The 19333-nt window shown below is 48.3% G+C and overlaps 2 protein-coding genes across 6 annotated transcripts in view; one reads left to right on the plus strand and one right to left on the minus strand.

The window, feature by feature from the left end:
• LOC144584975 (uncharacterized) overlaps positions 1-19333 on the minus strand; it is a 618887-nt gene that overhangs the window by 19485 nt on the left and 580069 nt on the right. Inside the window, exon 1 of one of the 2 annotated variants that reach the window (XM_078382366.1) lies at positions 3022-4250. The exons of the other annotated variant lie outside the window; for it this stretch is intronic. The gene's annotated coding sequence lies outside the window, so the exon portion shown is untranslated. Of the gene's footprint in view, positions 1-3021; positions 4251-19333 lie in introns of those variants that run through there. 2 annotated transcript variants of the gene reach the window in all.
• On the plus strand, positions 4316-17970 carry LOC140702989 (uncharacterized). 4 transcript variants are annotated; one of them, XM_078382401.1, is made up of 5 exons: positions 4316-4433; positions 5839-5961; positions 9276-9368; positions 11102-14780; positions 15488-17970. In XM_078382401.1, exon 5 carries the CDS (start codon positions 15684-15686, stop codon positions 17019-17021), a length of 1338 nt encoding a protein of 445 aa, XP_078238527.1. In that variant the 5' UTR covers positions 4316-4433; positions 5839-5961; positions 9276-9368; positions 11102-14780; positions 15488-15683; the 3' UTR covers positions 17022-17970. The 4 variants fall into 4 exon arrangements, with proteins under 4 accessions (XP_078238527.1, XP_078238528.1, XP_078238529.1 ...); XM_078382402.1 differs by having other exon boundaries at positions 14539-14780; XM_078382403.1 differs by having other exon boundaries at positions 14607-14780.

The following is a 19333-nucleotide window of genomic DNA, read 5'->3' on the forward strand; positions in this document are numbered from 1 at the left end:
GTGGTAGAGGAGGGGGAGAGCAGGAGGGGCCCCTCCCCCCCTCCCCCCACTTTTCCTCCCTCGCCCCTCCCCCCTCCCGACCTCTTTCCCGCCTGAGGATCCCAACGGAGGTGGGGGGGCGATTTGGGGGCCTTTTGGGGGGGCAGGAGAGAAAGAGGGGAGGAAAATACTCGGTCGGGGGGGGCGCAGGAGGGGCCTTTCCGTGGAATCTTCGGCGGGAGGGGGGATCTTTCGTGGGGCTTGTGGGGGGGGGGAAAGAGAGGCGGGAACTCAGGACCCCCCCTCCCGACCAAGGCGCCCCCCCTCAGCCCCCCCCCCGTGGCGACTCCGTCTTTGACGCCTTTGTTTTCTTGCCGGTTCCTCACAAAAGAGGCAGGCTGCTTCCTCCTCCTCCTCCTCCTCATCATCATCAACCTCCCTCCCCCCCCCCGAGATGCTCTCACTTCAACCTCAAATCGATTCAGGGACAGACCCGTGAAGAAACGCCTCCCGTTCCTCCCTCAGGGAGGGGTGGAGGGGCTGGCTGGGAATGAAGGCAGCAAATCCCAGGGAGGTCCCTGAGCCCCCAGGGGTGCCTCGCAGGACCGGGTCTTCGCTAGGCATTGACTTTTTGGGTTTTTTTCCTGGGCTTTCTTTTTGTCTCCTGAGCACATGGCCTGGGGGGGGGGCCTAGGAGTGGGACTTCCTGATTTAAAAGCGCGTGTCCCAGGACCGCAAATTTTATGTCTAGCCTTAATAGGGTAAATAGGAAAGGCAATGAGATTTGCATAAGCCGGGGAGTCAGGAAAGTTTTAAGGATCAGATCATACTTCTGCACTATTAAAGAGCCGGCCGGGGAGGTGGGGCTCGTCAGCCTTGGAAGGCAGCCCATCTCGGAGAAGGAAAACTCCGATTTCAAGCCTCCACTGCCTTGTGGCTTTATCCACTCATGGAAAAGGCTTCAGGAGATAACCTCGAGGCAAAACCCGGAGCTGGAGTCCTCTATTGGCTCTTGCCTTTCCATTGGATCATTTCAGCAATGTGGAGAGGGGGGATCTGCTGCTCCTCCATATTACCCTACCCGGGATTCATGCTCTGGAGAGGACACTCCTCGATTCAGAGCATGTTACCATAGTGTCTCGAGACTGAAGGATGCCTATGCTATGACTTTTTGCGATCACTATAGCAATTCGCGAAACAGCGATTCCTATGGGGGGGGGAATTCCACTGGACGATCTTTGCTCCCTGCTCCGCAAACCGATTTTCGCTAGGCGACGATTTCGCTAAACAGCGATTTCAGTGGAAAGGATTATCATCGTCTAGCGAGTCACCACTGTATGTATTTAACTCCTTCTATGACTTCAATATATTTCCCAGTCTCTGATCTCTCATTCCCTCAATCAATCAATCCCCCTTTGAAACTCTCTCTCTCTCTCTCTCTCTCTCTCTCTCTCTCTCTCTCTCTCTGTCCAGACCCCTCCTTTTGTGCCCCCCTTTCTTCTCTCCTGCTCCCGCCTTCCGTCCTCCTCATTGGCTCTCCTGCCAAGGTTCCCTGTTGACAGACAGGTGCTGACTGGGGTACCCGCGACACCCCCTTTCTGTGTGTGTTCCTTGCAGAGTCCCCTCAGGCTGGCCTCTCCCTCCCCCCCTTTGGTGGTTGTTCCTCCTCCTCCCCCCCACCTTCTCCAACCAAAGTCTGGACGCAACCCCCCCAAAACCACTTTTGTTGGAAAGATTTGGGGAAGGGGTCCTTTTTGAGGGGAAAAAGAGGAGGGGGCTGCAAAGGGGTGGGAGTAGGGGGTGGGGGACTATAGGAGGGGTCCACAGAGAAATGGGGCTTGGCGGGGGGGAGTAGATAGGGGGTCGGCTGGGAGGGAGGGATGTGGCAGATAAGGATGATACTTCATTTCTATGGCAGCCTGCAACGGAGGGAAGTTCCTGGAACGCGAACCAGGCCCTGCCCTGAACCCAGACCCTCAACACCCCCCCACCCCCTTCCTACCCACCCAGAGCAATGGGGGCAGGAGAGCCCCTGGGGAAAGGGGCTGCACATTTCCTACACTGGGAAAATTCTCTCTCTCTGTGTGTGTGTGTAGTCTTGTGTGAGGTTTGCTGATGATGATTTTGGTTAAAAAATATTCTCAGAAAATTGTCTGAATCTTCCTCTTGGTTTCCAGGAAGAGACTTTCTTAGAGACAGGAAATTCAGTCATTAGATTCTTAATTAGCTTGGAATTCATTCATTCTTTCATTCATTCATTCAAAATTCCTTTTCTCCTGCCTTTCTCCTCTTTGCGTGTTTATGTCTTGCTGTTTTCATTGGCGCAGGGGATGGTGGTCGGCTGGATGGCCAGACCTTGGGGACCAGAGAGGCTGAGCGAAGGGCCTCCTGGAAGGTCTTAAAAAGCAGACAGAAGTTGTGTGTCATCATCACACGGGGGGTGTCGGACCATCACATTCTTCTGGATAGCCTCTTTCCGGGTTTTCATACCTCTGTGAAATGGTATGGGGAATTAATGGAAACCTGAAACACTCCACAGGCTGAGGGTGGAGGGGGTTGAACAGGAGTCCCCCCCCCCGCCCCAGCACCACTGCCATTCACAGAGTGACACCATGTGAGGGAACATCCCAGAATCTGACTCCCCTTTTTGTCAAATGACCACTCCTCCCCCAGACACAAAGCCATGGTCAGGGCTGTGAAGGGTAACTGCAACTCCCAGAAGCCTTCACCACCCCCTCTGCTGGCCAGGATTTCTGGGAGCGGAAGTCCAAGAACATTTCACCAGTCTCTGTGGCCGGCATCTTCAGAGGACAGGAATCAAAACTCTTCGCTCTGGTGCAATTCCGACTCCTGTCCTCTGAAGATGCCGGCCACAGAGACTGGCGCAACGTTAGGAAGAAGAACCTTCAGAACAGGGCCAATGAGCCTGAAAAACCCACAACAAACATGCAAAAGTATTTAAACTATTTAAAATATATATACAAAGTAAAAAAGCACTATTTGGCTGTAAGTGTGTTAACAAAGAGAACATTTTGTTCTCACCCAGCTGTGTGTAAAATCCATTGCTGGCTGTCGCTGCCACGTGGCTATATTCCCACTCTTCCAAGGACTTTCACCCGGCATCAGTTCCGTCGTCTGTTGTACTCCTTGAAACCAAAAATCTATGGTTCTCAGTCAATCAAAGAGGCAATAAAAGGGATAGAGACGAGGAGAGAAATGGTTGTTCCATCAGCTTCTTCCATCATCTCCCTCCCCAACAGCCAGACTCTTCAATTAGTCCTCGTTAATTCCATCTCTTTTCGTTAATAAATCCCAACCGCATGGCAGTCTCAAAACTTTGACCGTCTCTCTTCCTTCACGGTCCTCGTCGGCCCTGCCTGTCCTGTTTGGCTCAGGAAACTTTACGGTGTGTATGTGTGTTGTGTGCTGTGTGGATCGGGCAGTTGAGGTCTGGCCACTGGGTGTCTTCTCCACTGAATCAGGACAAGGCCCCGAGAACCTCACTTGGAGGACGGAGAAGCTTCCCCAGATCGATCGATCGAGGGTGTGTGTGTCTGGACTGGGACAGGGGGCTTTCCACCCGGGCGGGGAGGGGGCTCGACCTGGCCTTCCAAGGGGGAGGGGGGACCCAGTCTGGTCCCAAAGGGGCTTCTGCAGAAGAAAGGAAACGAGCTCGCTTTGCCATGACTGTAGGAAGGAGGTCGGCCTCCTTAGCACACACCCCAAAATGGTGGGTCCCTATTTGCTTCAGCCTCTTTCATGAAACCAGGAAACTAGCTAACAGAGTGGTCTTAATCGACTAGATAGGCGGGATATAAATTGAATAAATAAAAAAATAAATAAATAACACTCCCTGTTACCCAAAAAGGGGTTGGGGCGACCCTCCAAGAGGAAGATTTGGGGAAGCCTCAGGTGGTGGTGGAGAAGTCACCCCCTCCATGGAAGTCCCCCCCAATGAGAACCCAATGAGAACTCGCTCCTCCTGCACGTCACCTGTTGCTGGGTGGAAGCCTCCGGGGCGTCTATTATGGCGTCTATGAGGGGGGTTGCCTGGCAACCCGGTGACTCAAAGGGAGAGGTTCTGGCTCCGCCCAGAAGACAAGGGAGACCCAATGAGAGCTCCCTCCTCCTCCTGCTCCTTCCGCGTCACCTGTCTCCGGGCAGAAGCCCCTCCCTCTGGAAGGCTGGCTGGGCAAGAACCCCCCTTTCTTCCCCCTCGAGTGACTGACAGGCTGCCCTCCAGGCTCCACCCACAGCTCGTCTCTGCGCACGCGCGAGATCCCCTCCCTGGCTCGCTCTACCTCCTGCGCATGCGCTCCTCTTCCTCACAGAGGGGGGGGTTGGTTTAGCCAGTGGGGGGGAGGGGCTGTGGCGCCTGCGCAGTGGAGAAGGCGGCCAGAAGGTCTCCCCCCCCCTCAGAGAAGGCGGTTGGGGGAGTTTTAGTGGCCTTTCTCGTAAGTAGAAAAATCCCCCCCCCGTGTGTCCCTGGGAGAGGTGGGGGTGGGGGGGTGGGGGGGTCTGAGTTTCCCCCAAGAGGATTCAGGATGGCGGGCAAGGCGTCTTTCGAGGAGGGGCGGGAGGCCTAAAACGTCCCTTCAAGGAAGAGCCTGGCCTGGACGGGGGGGGGGGCGAGGAGGGGAGGGGGGGAAGGAAGGAAGGAAAGGAAGGAAGGAAGGTCCGTCTCTCTCTCTCTCTCTGAGGAAGTCGAGAGATGGCCGGGAGCCTTCCTCCTTGCAAAAGGGGAGGTGGTGGTGGTGGTGCCCCCCCGGTCAGTCTGTGCAAGGGACACCCCCCCCACACACACACCCACACACCCACAAAAGGGCCTCCCTCCCGCTCTGCCTGCCAGGATGGCCAAAAAGGCGAGTCTCTTCCCCCCCCCCGCCTTCTCCTTCTCCTCCTCCAAGTCATTTCCCTTTAAAAAAAGAGAAAAGGAACCCAGGTGGCAAATCCCCCCCCCAAACACGTCCGGACTTGAGATCCTGACAGGACAGGTGAGGAACCAGGCGGGCGGAGGCGTGTCAGGAAAGGCTCTTCGGAACAAGCCTTTTCGTGTTTTCGTGTGAGGGGGTGAAGAGTTCTTTCCACCTCCCTCGGGGTCTGCCAGGCTTCGGCGCCTGTGAGAGTCGGTGCGTTTCGGGGGGGGGGCGACTCTTTCTGCAACCGGCTAGCACGTTTTTGGGGGGAGAAATGACAGAACGAGGCTATTCTGGGGAAGAGATACCCTTCCAGGTCACCAGAGTTGTTCGTTCTGACTGGACGATTTCTGTAGCTCAAGGGAAGCCGCGGCCATTCATTGCTGAACCCGAGTCGCTGCCTGTTTCTGTCAGCCTTTAGGCCGGATGAAGGAAAGGATGAAGGAAAAGGGAGGTCAGCCTCTGGAAAGCTGATTTCTCCAACGCCCGTCTGCTCTGTGGCCCTTTTGCGCGGGAGGTGCTCTTTCTCCTTTTTTTAAACTAGCGCTTCCACACACTTCTGCCCGTTTGCCTTTTTAAACCCATACGGCTGTTTTTAACATTCGGGGCGGCCTGAGGCCCTCCGACCAGGAGAAAAAGGGGGGCTACGAAGGAGACTTCCTAAACCCTTCCTCCCCAGTGATGCTGCTTTTTCTGGCCACCTTCGCCTCCAAAGGACCTTGAATAGAATTACTCCTCGTTTCTACTGGCCCAGTGTTTCAAAATCAGCCAGATGTAATTGTCCCAGCTGTCCTATTTGCCAGAAAATGGGGCATGCGATTCAGGTTACTGAAGCTGAACTTCAGAGAATGCCTGTTATTTTCAAACCTTTTAAATAAACCGAGTTGGGACGTTGTGGGACCTTTTCCACCCAGTAAGACTGTTTTCTCCTTCCCGCTTCCAGTGGCCTTTGAGGAGGTGACCCCGTATTGCCCCCAACTCAGAGGGTGGGATCTTCTGGATCGAGGCTTGAGATCTCTGCGCGAGGACCTCCTGCTGGAGATTTCTGGAAACAACGTCTCTCCAGGTAACTTAATTTTTTAAAAAAATATCTAATACATATACAGTGCAATAGCCATTCCCATTACTTACTTCCTCCTCCCACCCCACTCTTTGTCCCATTGCAGACGTGGGATATAAGAGCTTCGAAACATGCTCTTAAAATGTTCACATTTCAACCTGACTCATGATCCCCCCAAATGATAGAGCCTCAGAGGCTGATAATAATGTTGCTACTCCTCAATATCTATGAAAGGTTCTCCCTCAATAAATAAATTAATGGGGGGGGCTGGGGAGCTTTTATTCCTTTGGCTGCCTGAAGTTTTTTTGTTAATTTTTCCTCTAGTGTGATATTCTGGCCATCTAACACGTAGCTTATAAAAGGTGTATAAAGTAGATTTGCCTGAGCCCTTCCGTAAAGTGACTTGTAAGGCTAACTCTGGAGATTTGATTACGGATTGCCTAGCAATCTTTCTGGTTTCATTAAATGTTTGGGGCAAGGTAAGGTGCTGTATCCTGCTTTTAAAAAATGTTCTGGGTGTTTTTACAGCATGGTTTTGAGCTGGGGGGTGTTATGTTTCTGTGCTTTGATGGGTCTTGGGAAGTCTGGTTTTTGTTTTTCCCATTTCTGATGGGTTTTGGGTGGTTTCCTTGCCCCCCCTTCGAACCCCCATCCGAGAAGCCGGGTTCCGGGGAGGTTGCGGATCGTGGCGCCTTCACGGGCATCGCTCCTGGTCTGGAGGGCAGGAAAGCCATGGTGGTCCCCCCCATACTCTCCCCCCCCGGGGAGGGAGGCTTGTTTCCCCTGGGATCGGCTCCTCCTGCCCATTCCCCCCTTTGGTCCACGAAGGGGTGCTGGAAGAGGGGGGGCAGAGGAGTTAGTAGGGGTGTCTCTGTGTGTGTGTGTGTATGTGCGTGTAAGAGATGCCCATGGATAGCGCCCCCACCCATTCGTGGCCCCCGACCCCCTCCCGGCTTCTCAGGACTGAAGGAAAGGATGGGAGGAGAAGAGGAGGTATGGGGGGCTCTCTCTCCCCCCCTCCATCCTTCCATCCTTCTGCGGGTCGCTGCCCTCGCCCCCCTCCTCTTAAAGACTGTTTATTAAGCAATCACCCGAGGGATGAGGAGGATGAGGATGAGCAGGACGCGAAAAGGCTGAGGGGGGAGGGGAGGAAAGAGAGGGGGCGAACGTAGAGCTAGGATAGTCCTAGAGGAGGGGGCTGCTTCCGGGGCTGTGTCTCCCCCCCACCGGAACCGGAAGTGGATGTGCCCCCTCCTTCCCTCGCTCCCTCCTCCCCCCCACTTTTCCTCCCTGTTTCTTCCGGCCTCTTTCCCCGCCTGGAGATCCGGATGGAGGTGGGGGCGATTTGGGGGCCTTTATTGGAGGGAAGGAGAGAGAGAGAGCAGTGGGTGTGGGGGGGTCTGTAGAAAGATGGTCTCAAGCGCTTGTGGGGGGCCAGAAGGGGCCTTTCCGTGTGTGTGTGTGTGAGAGAGAGAGAGGGGGGGGGGTTGTGTCTCTGTGGGAAGTCAGGGCCAAGATCTTGATACTCTGAAGGGGCAGGAGGGACACACACACACCCCTGAGCAAGCCCCCCCCAGCCCCCCTTTTGTGTTTGTGCATGTTAGTGTGCTTTCCCCGCTGAGCCCCCTCAGGCTCACCTCTCTCTCCCCGCCCCCCTTCCGTTGTTGTGGTTGTTTTCCCCTCCTCCCCCCGACCTTCTCCAGCTGAAGTCTGAGCATGACGCCCCCGCCAGGAAACCCTATTTGTTGGGGGGAATTTCGTGGAAAGGCCCAAGTGGGAAATGGGGGCCTTTTTTGTGGGGGGGAGAAAAAGTGGGAGGGGGCTGCAAGGGGGTGGGTGTAGGGGGTGGGGGAGGAGGAGGGGCCCCCAAAAAATGGGGCTTGGAGGAGGGAGAAGACGGGGTCGGCTGCCCATTTCCTACACTAGGAAAACTGTGTGTGTGTGTGTGTGTGTGTGTGTGTGTGTGTGTGAGACAGAGAGAGAGAGAGAGAGGGAGAGACAGGAGCACTTGGACAGCCCCCCCCCAAGCAAAATCTCTCCCAGCTTCTCAGGATGGGAAGAAAGTGATGGGAAGAGAGCCCCCCGCCCCCTTTCCTCCTCTCCAGGCCCTGACCTGAACTCAGACCCTCAATCCCCCCAGTGCTTTTCCCACCCACAGCAATGGGGGGGCAGGAGAGCCCCTGGGGGGAGAAGGGCTGCCCGTTTCCTACACTAGGAAAACTGTGTGTGTGTGCGCGTGTGTGTGGAGTCTTCTGTGAGGTTTGCTGCTGATGATTTTGGGTTAAAAAATATTCTCAGGAAATTGTCTGAATCTCCTCTTGGTTTCCAGGAAGAGACTTTCTTAGAGGCAGGAAATTCAGTCATTAGATTCTTAATTAGCTTAGAATTCATGCATTCATTCATTCAAAATTACTTTCCTCCTCTTTGCTTCTTTATGTCTTTCTGCTTTCGTTGGCGCAGGGGATGATGGTCGGCTGGATGGTCAGACCTTGGGGCCTGAGAGGCTGAGCGAAGGGCCTCCTAGAGGGTCTTAGAAAGCAGGCGGAAGTTGTGTGTCATCATCACACAGGGGGTGCCGGACCACCACATTCTTCTGCATAGCCTCTTTCCGGTTTTTCATGTCTCTGTGAAATAGTACGGGGAATTAATGGAAACCTGAAACACTCCACAGGCTGAGGGTCGAGGGGGCTGAACAGGAGTCTGTCCCCCCAGCACCCCTGCCGTTCCCAGAGTGACACCACGTGAGGGAACATCCCAGAATCTGACTCCCCTTTTCATCAAGTGACCACTCCTCCCCCAGACACAAAGGCATGGTCAGGGCTGTGAAGGGCAAAGAGCAGAAGAGGGTCTCCTGCAGAGTCCAGGGGTCCCCAACCTCTGGCCTCCAGATGTTCTTGGACTGCAACTCCCAGAAGCCTTCACCACCCCCTCTGCTGGCCAGGATTTCTGGGAGTGGAAGTCCAAGAACATCTGGAGGCCCAAGGTTGGGGGGACCCCCTGCTGTAGACCCTCTGGACGGCTGCCTTGGCTGTGGCCACCCCTCAGCCTCCCTTTCCTCTGTCTGGCTCGGCCTCCTTTTCCAGCTGGCAAAGCGGGCACGAGATTGTGCAGCAGTTTTGGACTATTTTCTGGCTTTTGGAATCATGGGTATAGAAGCACACAATTCCCCCCCCCCCAACTCATAACCTGGAGGTATTTTTTGAAGAATTGAATTCTCCAGATTGTCAAAAAGACAAAGGCTTCTATGCTAAGGGAAAGTTTTTGGTTTTATCCATCTGAGAAGGCTCCAGAATTATTTGTTTTTATTTTTTTCTCCCAAGGACGAGGTGAGACTCAGCTGATGCTCTCCGGCGTTTCTCTGGATTAAAAGACAAGAATCCAATTCTGAAGCCCCCCGAAAACTTGAATAGCAGGTGAGATCTCTTTCATTCTTTGGGACCAGAAGCACCACTGTGTTTCTTTATTTATTAAACAGTAACCCTATCATTAGCAGGACGCTAATCCTGAATTACATCAGTATTTCAGAGAATTTTAGCCCAATTGCAGGAAGCATCAGGAGCATTTGGAGAACGCCTTCTACCAGACCTTCCATGGTGCCTGGTGAGGGCAAGAGGGGCCACCGAGATGGGTGTGACAGTGCAAAGGACTGAGTTGGTGTGAAATCCCTATATTCTGAGGTTCACTTTGAGTCTTTTCTGTCAACTTCCTTCCAGCCAGTCAACTTCCTTCTGTCAACTTCCTGCCCAGTTCTGGCAACCTCTGGTCTGTGAAAGGAAGCACACACTGTCAGTTCTATGGCTGAGTGTGGGTTCGAACCGGCTTGCGTGGGTCCCAGTTTTACTGTCTGCAGCAGTGCCTCTATGAACATGTGCAGAGTTTTTTTTTTTGGTTCCCAGTCCTGCTTCGCTCAACCCAGTGGTCACCAACAGCAGGTGCTGTCGGTGAGATTCCAACCCTCGAGAGACAGGCATGGGGCCTCCCCTGAATTTCTCCTTTCCTCTTTTGGGATCCAAGAGGGTGAAGTGAAGAATTCACTCCTGCATGTGGGGATTGTTGGAGAGGGAAAGATGGAGGAGAGCAAAACCACAAAATGTTTCATGTTTTATACAGTGGTGCCTCGCATTACGACGTTAATTTGTTTCAGCGAAATCGCTGTAAAACAAAAACATCGTAAAGTGAAATTTAAAAGGCCATAGAAACGCATTAAAACCCGGTTAATGCGTTCTGATGGGCTGGAAACTTACTGTCCAGCAAAGATCCCCCATAGCGGCGGCCATTTTCGGTGGCTGTCTTGCGAGGAATCCATCCCAGAAAACAGCGGGGAGCCATTTTATTTACCCGGTGGCCATTTTGAAACTGCCAATCTGCTGTGCAAAAATTGTCACTTTGCGAAGATCGGTTCCTGAAGCAGGGAACCGATCATCGCAAAGTGAAATTCCCCGATAGGAAACATCGTTTTGAGATCGTTTTTTTAAATAAACATTTTATTGGTTTTTCAATCTATCTACATTGTTTTGTGCTTGTCAAACATCGTGTTACATGTTTGCTTACAATTATATGTTTTTTACATCTCGGTATCTTCCCGGTTATCCCCCCAAATTCCAAACATCTTTCAAACATTCAAACCATTCATATACAAATTTTAGTACATAATATGACTACTATCATAATATTACTCTCATATTATCTAAAATTCTCAAGATCTTCTAGTAACATTCTTATTGAAAATGGTTCCAGATCCATGACCCAGCTTTATATCTAGTTTAGTTTACCTAAAATAAAAGACCACCATATTACATCTTTACCCTGATTAGGGCTCCCTTATTTCAATTTAATTCTCTTTTTTAATATACCGAATATACCCTTTTACATTTCCAGATTGTAAATATATACATGTTTTCAGTATTAAGGGGCCCTTCCTTATTTTCCCTTTTTCATCTTTCTAGGTAATTCCCTCTCTAATTTCTCTCTTCTCATTTAAAATTTCTGTGTCTCTAAGCATTCTGTCATCTTTCATGTCCTCTGAAACCATTTTGTAGATCTGATTTATGTCTACTAACTCTTTATATGCTTGATTTATCTTCAGTGGGTCTTCCAGGCTTTTTTTGGTTAATTTTGCTGTTTTTCCCCCTTTGTTTTCCCGTAGTGCGCTCCTCTGGTCCAAGACTGATGTTTCTCTTAGATTAATTTCCTCCAACTGCTGCTTTGATTGAGATACATCGTCTAAGTTACTCCCATTTCCTTCTGTGTTGTTCCCTGTTGTTTGCGGACTGTAGTCCTTCTGATGTTGATTGGATAATTTGGCCTCTTGATAATGAGATGTCACTGTTTCCAATATTGTCTGAAGGGTACATTTTATTTTATTCCAAAATTGTCTTTGTTGTGCCATTCTGTTTCCGCTGCCCAAATGGTTATAAACAGATATTCAAAGTTTCCAGAGTCATTTCTAAAAATCCACTTTGGCTAAATAGGCCTGAACCAAATTTGGACCCTCAAAATGCCCTCAATATTTGTATCTGCGGCCTGATGGCCTTAAAGGTCCACTTTAGGGTTAATTTCCCAGCCAAGCACAAAGAAAGTCAAAAGGAAATAACCGCAGAGTGCTCAAGGCCACCGCTCCTAGGCTCCGTGCCAAAAGATTCCAGGCAGTCAAAATAGAGTCCAGATTTATCAAATATGACTCACAGGAAAATTTCTCAAGCTTCACAACGCCAAACTGCAATATTCTTAATGTGTATTTTTAAAAGTTATTTCATTTCCATCAGCTATCCCTCTCTCCAGATTTTTTGCCGCTTTATAGTTTCTGAGATGAGATAGCAATTCTTTTTTCCCCCATATATAAGAATTATTTCCTCCAGGGGTATAAGCAATTAGTTGAAAAAGTCTCACCCAGTAAACAACGATGCCAGAAAGCTGATGCTCTTGCTTCTTTTAGCCGGCTGTCTATGACTTGCAAGCGAGCCGAAGGCTGCTTGTTTCTGCCCGTTGGCTGATTAGGGAGTTTCCTGGATCAAACGGGGCGGCTGCCGCCCCGCCCCCCACGATCAACAGGCTTACCCCCCCCCCAGTTCACCACCACTCCAGGGTGGTTCCGACACCCTATGGTGTCCCAAACAAGGTCAGAATTCAGCCCAGGGGGACAGAGCTCTGTCCTCCTGCTGCTGTCTCATCGCGACGTCAAGCCGGAAGTCGTTTTGAGATCGTTTTTGTGATTGCAAAAGAGTCGACATCAAGTGGTTTTGTCATGAAACGGAACGCCCGTCTTGCGAGGCACCACTGTATTACTTTATCTTTTGACTTACCTCGTTCCTCAACTTATCCAAATTCATTTTAATTTCACCTTGTAAATTCCAAGTGATCTTTACCTTAGTGTGTATGGGAAGAAAGTAAATGAAAAAGCAAAGGCCGAGGAGGTCTGTTCTGTGCACATAGCGGTTGGTGGTCGTGTGGGTAAGCTTTCCTTCATTAGGGCCAACTGAAATTCCAGCCTGGTGTGTAAGCTTTGGAGACCTCCAGAACTCTTCATCACCCACAGTAGTGTTTATGTCAGAGTGGTGCAGTTTTTTAGCAGCTCCTCTTGCCAAAGCTCCTTGTTGCAGTCCCAGCAGTCAAGAAAATCAGTCAGAGAGACTAGACTTCTAGCAACTAAGTCTATTTCCATTTATATACAGCAGCAACAGCAAAACACTCCGCAACCCTCTGCATGAGCCAAGAGAAAAAAGTCATGACCCAGTGGCCATATAGACTACCACACTGTCCAGTTGGTGGTCAGAGACCTGACATCATCATCTTCACCCTTAAGTAGTGTATTCCAATGTCCTTGTCGGGCACACCTGCTGACACTGTGTACATGGTCTCTGTACTGAATGTTCATGGCTGTAAAATTCAGGTTCTGTTTTATTTGGCTTATTTTATATAACCCGACAGTCTGAATGTGGGATATTGTGCTTCTGTAGCCACAATTCGAAAAAGGTCCAATGTGTTGCCAGCAGGAGAAAAAGTTGCCAGGCTCCCCATAGGAAAGGGCAGCCTGAATATTGACAGCAGGACTGGGAGCAGTGAAGATGGTCTGTGCAGGACACCCTCTCTTCTGCTCCCTGCCATCCACATTTGCTGAAAAACAGCCCTGACCTTTGCCTTGGGTTTGGAAGAGAAGCAGTGGATTGTCGGACTGTCAGCTTCTAGGATTTCCCCTTGTGGGATGTCGCTCTGTGAACGGTAGTGGTGCTGGGTGAGTCCTGCTCCACCTCTTGACCTTTTGGCCTCTGGAGTGTCTCTGGGTTCCATGGTTTCCCATGCTATTTCACAACATTACAAGATGGGGGATAACTTGCTCAGCAGTACTAGGAGCGAGAAGGACCTTGGAATCGTTTTAGATCACGTCAAAGATGAGCCAAAAGTGTGATGTGGCTGCAAAAAAGGCCAGTGCTATTTAGGCTGCATTAAGAGAGGGAGAGACTCCAAATCCCATGAGGTGCTAGTTCCCCACTCCTTGGCCAACCTAATCCTCCTAGTTTCTGGTATTAATGCCAGTACTTTTTATTAGTCCTTGCTTTTTCATCACCATTTCAAAATCTGTTAATTATGTTTTGCCAGTCTTTCAAATCTTCCTTTATTGGTTTCATCCTAAAGAAAAAATACTTTTAGGTAGTAACCCTTTGTTACACATTTCATAGTACATCAAATTAGGCTTTCCTTACTACCCTCTCTTACGACTTATCCTCCATATTTCCGTAAAATCTTTCTTCGTTTTCTCTAATATATGTTTATGTTGTAAAATTTCAAGAAACTTTTGAGATGTGGACACAAACAGTGCCCTTGGTGGAAGCGTAGATGTTTCCATTCTGGAAGGAATGGGGGAGACCTGACAGAAACTCCGTGCTTTGTCTTTCTCTCTGGATGCAAAAACCTATTGCAGGCAAACGTAATTATAACAATACTTTGTATTTAAACATCTAATTTAAATACAGTGGAGTCTCTACTTAAGAACTTAATCCGTATTGGAAGGCAGTTCTCAAGTCGAAAAGTTCTTATGTCGAATCTACATTTCCCATAGGAATGCATTGAAAACCATTTAATCTGTATCTGCTCTTTTCCGTCCATAGAAACTACAGTGGAACCTCTACTTAAGAACTTGATCCGTATTGGAATGGTGTTCTTAAGTTGAAACGTTCTTAAGTTGAAGCAAAATTTCCCATAGGAATGCATTGAAAACTGATTAATCCGTTCCGGCTGTTTTTTGTCCTTATGTACAGGCACATTTGTACGCTGAAGCATTAGTTCCCATAGGAACTAATGCAAAGCCGGTTAATCTCTACCACTAGGGGGAGACTTTTTTAAAATCTAAGAGATCTGCCTAAAATGACCTAAGGTTAAAAAAGGGCAGGAAAGTTTTTTTTCCCCGTTCTTATCTTGGTGCTCCGTTCTCAAGTAGAAGCAAAATTTAGTGAACAGAGCTGTTCTTAAGTTGGATTGTTCTTAAGTAGGGACGTTCTTAAGTAGAGGTTCCACTGTAGCTTAACTTCACTATAAAAGCATGTACAGAGCATATAATGACTTTTTTGCTCACGATCCCACTGTCAGCCTGACCGCCCTTAAGCAAAGGTGCAGCAACGAATGCTCTGCCTGAGCTGCTTTTATACCAACTTCAGCCCCGACAGTCCCAGGCGCCTGCCCGTGGCTACGGCAGCCTCAACCTTACCCAGTGAATCACCTTTGGGATCTGGCTGACCTACACGCAGTTTGCTTCTTCGGCTTTCCTATTGATTGATTGATTGATTGATTGTATTTCTACCCTGCCTACCTGATCAAACGTCCATTCCTATGTGAGTATGTTGAAGACCTACATTTACTGTATTTCTCAGTGACCTGATCTGTACGAATATTTTGACATAAAATTCCTGTACGTAACCTCCAACTCCTAGCTTCTTTGTAATCACATGTACCCTTAAAGTCCATATTCACCAATGTGTGATCTGCTACTTTTATTAACCCTATGTCTGTTTTACAAACTCTAAATCACAATCACTAGATGCATACATATATAATCTCTCCTAAACTAACTTTTATATGCTGATGAATAAAAAGTTTAAATATCTGGTTGCAGAACCAGAGGTTCCCTGCTGTGTCTCCCACGGGTAAGGTCAGCTTGTGTGGCCCTCGGGAAACTGCAAGGTCCCAGAAACAGGGAATGGGGAACAACTTTTGAGTATTCTCTACCTAGAAACCCTCCAAAAAAGGGTAGCCATCAGTCAGAATTGACTTGATGGCCCATGTTTAATAGTATTTTGGATACTGGTTAATATTAATCAACTATATTTTCCCATCCCTGTCCCTTTGGAAGTATCAATTCAGGCAAGGGGAGTCCATGCTGTTTTCCCAATACAGCTAATTTTTCAAATGTTGCCAGTAAAGCCTTCAGGAGACATATGCCTTTCAAAGGAGTCAAAGACAGAGCAAACTCTTTGGTTTAACCTCCAGTTAGATCCTGCTCTGTGCTATATTCTCAAGACATCTTTTTTTTCTCTATCAGGTAACAAACATGATGGCCAGAATTATACAGAGTCTCTTCTTCTGTCCCTGAAAAGAGTCAAGTGTGAAGCTGGGAAGAAAAGCTTAGAAAAAACCCATGAGCTAAAGGAGAAACGGATTGAATGCCTGAAGTGTGAAGACAGCTTCAGACCAGTTCAGTTTGAAGAACTCATCCTGGGGAGAAATCATACAAAAACATGGAATGTGAAAAGGGTTTCAGCGAGAGAAGAAATCTGCGTTCACATCAAAGGACCCACACTGGAGAGAAACCACATAAATGCATCGAATGTGGAAAGAGCTTTAGTAACAGTGGTAACCTTAGGTTACATCAAAGGACCCACACTGGGGAGAAACCACATAAATGCATGGAATGTGGAAAGAGCTTTAGTAATAGTAGTCATCTTAATTCACATAATAGGACTCACACTGGGGATAAACCACATAAATGCATGGAATGTGGAAAGAGCTTTATTCAGAGTGGTAACCTTAGGTTACATCAAAGGACCCACACTGGGGAGAAACCACATAAATGCATGGAATGTGGAAAGAGCTTTAGTAATAGTAGTCATCTTAATTCACATAATAGGACTCACACTGGGGAGAAACCACATAAATGCATGGAATGTGGAAAGAGCTTTAGTAATAGTAGTCATCTTAATTTACATAATAGGACTCACACTGGGGAGAAACCACATAAATGCATGGAATGTGGAAAGAGCTTTAGTAATACTAGTCATCTTAATTTACATAATAGGACTCACACTGGGGAGAAACCACATAAATGCATGGAATGTGGAAAGAGCTTTAGTAATAGTAGTCATCTTAATTCACATAATAGGACTCACACTGGGGAGAAACCACATAAATGCATGGAATGTGGAAAGAGCTTTAGTCTGAGTGGTGACCTTAAGTTACATCAAAGGACCCACACTGGAGAGAAACCACATAAATGCATGGAATGTGGAAAGAGCTTTAGTCAGAATGGTAACCTTAGGTTACATCAAAGGACCCACACTGGAGAGAAACCACATAAATGCATGGAATGTGGAAAGAGCTTTAGTCACAGTGGTAACCTTAGGTTACATCAAAGGACCCACACTGGGGAGAAACCACATAAATGCATGGAATGTGGAAAGAGCTTTAGTCAGAGTGGTGACCTTCAGTTACATCAAAGGACCCACACTGGGGAGAAACCACATAAATGCGTGGAATGTGGAAAGAGCTTTCTTTCAAGTGGTCAGCTTAGGGTACATCAAAGGACCCACACTGGGGAGAAACCACATAAATGCATGGAATGTGGAAAGAGCTTTAGTCACAGTAGCACCCTTAGGTTACATCAAAGGACCCACACTGGGGAGAAACCACATAAATGCATGGAATGTGGAAAGAGCTTTAGTCAGAGTGGTGACCTTAAGTTACATCAAAGGACCCACACTGGGGAGAAACCACATAAATGCACTGAATGTGGAAAGAGCTTTAGTCAGAGTGGTCACCTTAGGTCACATCAAAGAACTCACAGTGCGGGGAAACCATAGAAAGTTATGTAATGTGGAAAGAGCTTTATTTAGAGCTCCTGATAAGAAGGCATAAGGAGCTCATTCAATTTTGTGCTGATTTGCGCTGGAAAGAATAAACAAAATGTTGACCTAATGCAAATCAGAGAAAAGATAATAAGTGCAGTGCATTGTGAAGTGTGATGTTTTTTACTTCCATCGCTAATTAAAAGATATCACAAAATAGACGTGGAACCTTGTGCTAAAAAAATGAAAATAAGCATATATTGTGCAATAGAAGCTTTTACAAAATTAATGTAAATAGAGAACGGGATGGATGTTCTAAGGCTAACTGATAAAAGAAAAGCAAGTAGTGAAGAGAGAGAAGCTGTCCTTTGTTTTATAAGGATTTACCCTCAAAAATAATAGCAATTGAGTTTTAAATAGGCTACCAATGAACCTATTCTCTTTTTTATGAACACACACACACACATATATGTGTCTGTTCATGAATACATACATATATACATATATATGCAATTCCCTGGAATGGCAGGGATTGTTGGAAGGAATGGAATGTTTGGTTTTTCAAGCTCTGGTCTCTTCAGGCCCTGGACTGCACTGGGTCGGAGGTGACCAAATCCTTTGATCCTTAACATCTGAGCTTCTCAGAGGCTGGGAAACCCAAGCCTTGGTAAGATTTGGTTTTGCTGACTTATGCAGAATAAAGGAATATAAATATTGGGAGAAATCTCACACAAAGTGTTATTAGAAAGGAATAGAGAAACATAGGTGTTTGGTTTTATGATGCCCGGTGAAAGTCCTTGGAAGAGCGGAAAAATAACAATGTAGCAATGACAGCCACCAATGGATTTTATAAACAACTGGGAGAGAACAAAATTTTCTGTCTGTTAACAACACATTTACAGCCATATTTTGCTTTTTTACTTTGTATATATTTCTTTTTAAAGTTTAAATACTTTTGCATGTTTGTTGTGGGTTTTTTTTTGGACTCTTGAGCCCTTTTCTGAAGATTGTTCTTTACCAGTCTCCTTGGCTGGCATCTTCAGAGGACAGGAGTTGGAATTGCACCAGAGCAAAGAGTTTTGATTCCTGTCCTCTGAGCCTAAAGCTGGTGTTGTTGAATGCCAGGTCTGTGTCCAATAAGTCCCAGCTTATACAAGATCTTATTCTGGAGGTGGATGCAGACCTAGTGTGCATAACTGAGACCTTGATGGATGGAGAAGGGGATGTTCCTCTGACCCTTGCCAACCTCCTGGTTATGCAGTCCAGCACCAGGGTAGACTGGAGGGGCAGGGGGGGGAGTAGCCATTGCTTATAGAAATACCTTGGAGGTTACGAGGCACTCCTTGATGGTGAAGCTGGGCTTGGAGGCCCTTCATGTGTGGATTGGGGCCAGGGATGGTATTGGGATCTTGCTGGGTTACCGCACTACCCGCGACCCTGACACCTCCCTTCCAGAGCTGGTGGACTTTGTCTCCACGGCACTGTTGGAGTCACCGAGGCTTTTGGTCCTGGATGACTTCAATATCCATGCGGAGGCAGAGGTTTCCGGTCCAGCCCTTGAGTTCTTGGAAACCATGACTTCCTTGGACATGTCCCAACATGTCAACGGTCCCACAACGTGGGCGGCCATATGCTAGACCTGGTCTTCTCCACTGAATGGAGCAAGTGTGGTCTGATGGTGACTGACCTTGTGTCGGTCCCCTTGTCATGGTCAGATCACCACCTAATAAAATGTAACCTCACAATCGCACTCCCTCTCCACAGGGAGCATGGACCTATTTCAATGGTCCGCCCTCGAAGGTTACTGGATCCATTGAGATTCTAGGATACCATGAGAGGGATTCCAGCTGTGCTGTCTGGCACCCCGATGAAGCTCTGGTGGATGGATGGCTTGCTGCCGCCACTAAGGCCGTAGACATGATCGCTCCCAAATGCCCTCTCAGGAGCAGAGCTCGGCCAGGGTCCTGGTATAACCAGGATCTACGAGGAATGAAGCAAAACAGGAGACGGCTAGAGTGCATCTGGAGAGTGGAACTGACGGATTACAATAAGAAAGCTGTCAGGATCGCAACTAAACATTACCTGGCTAAGGTAAGGACTGCCAGATGATCACACTTTGCTGAGCGGATAAGCAAAGCTTCCAATCAGGTGGAAATTTTCCTTATAGTTCGCAATCTATCCGGAATTGGTCTGGGTGATGGGCCTCCCACTAATATCTCACCTGACCAATTTGCAGCATTTTTAAAATCAAAAGTGGAGGCCATCCGCCATGACCTCTCTCCTTTTTTAAATACAGTGGATTGAGCAGAGATGTCCAGCGCTCCGCC

This window comes from Pogona vitticeps, chromosome W (genome assembly GCF_051106095.1).
Source record: "Pogona vitticeps strain Pit_001003342236 chromosome W, PviZW2.1, whole genome shotgun sequence".
In the NCBI taxonomy this organism is placed as follows: Eukaryota; Metazoa; Chordata; class Lepidosauria; order Squamata; family Agamidae; genus Pogona; species Pogona vitticeps.

Coding starts and splice junctions, on each gene's coding strand:
- LOC140702989 (XM_078382401.1), top strand. CDS start 15,684: ATGGAATGTGAAAAGGGTTTCAGCGAGAGAAGAAATCTGCGTTCACAT.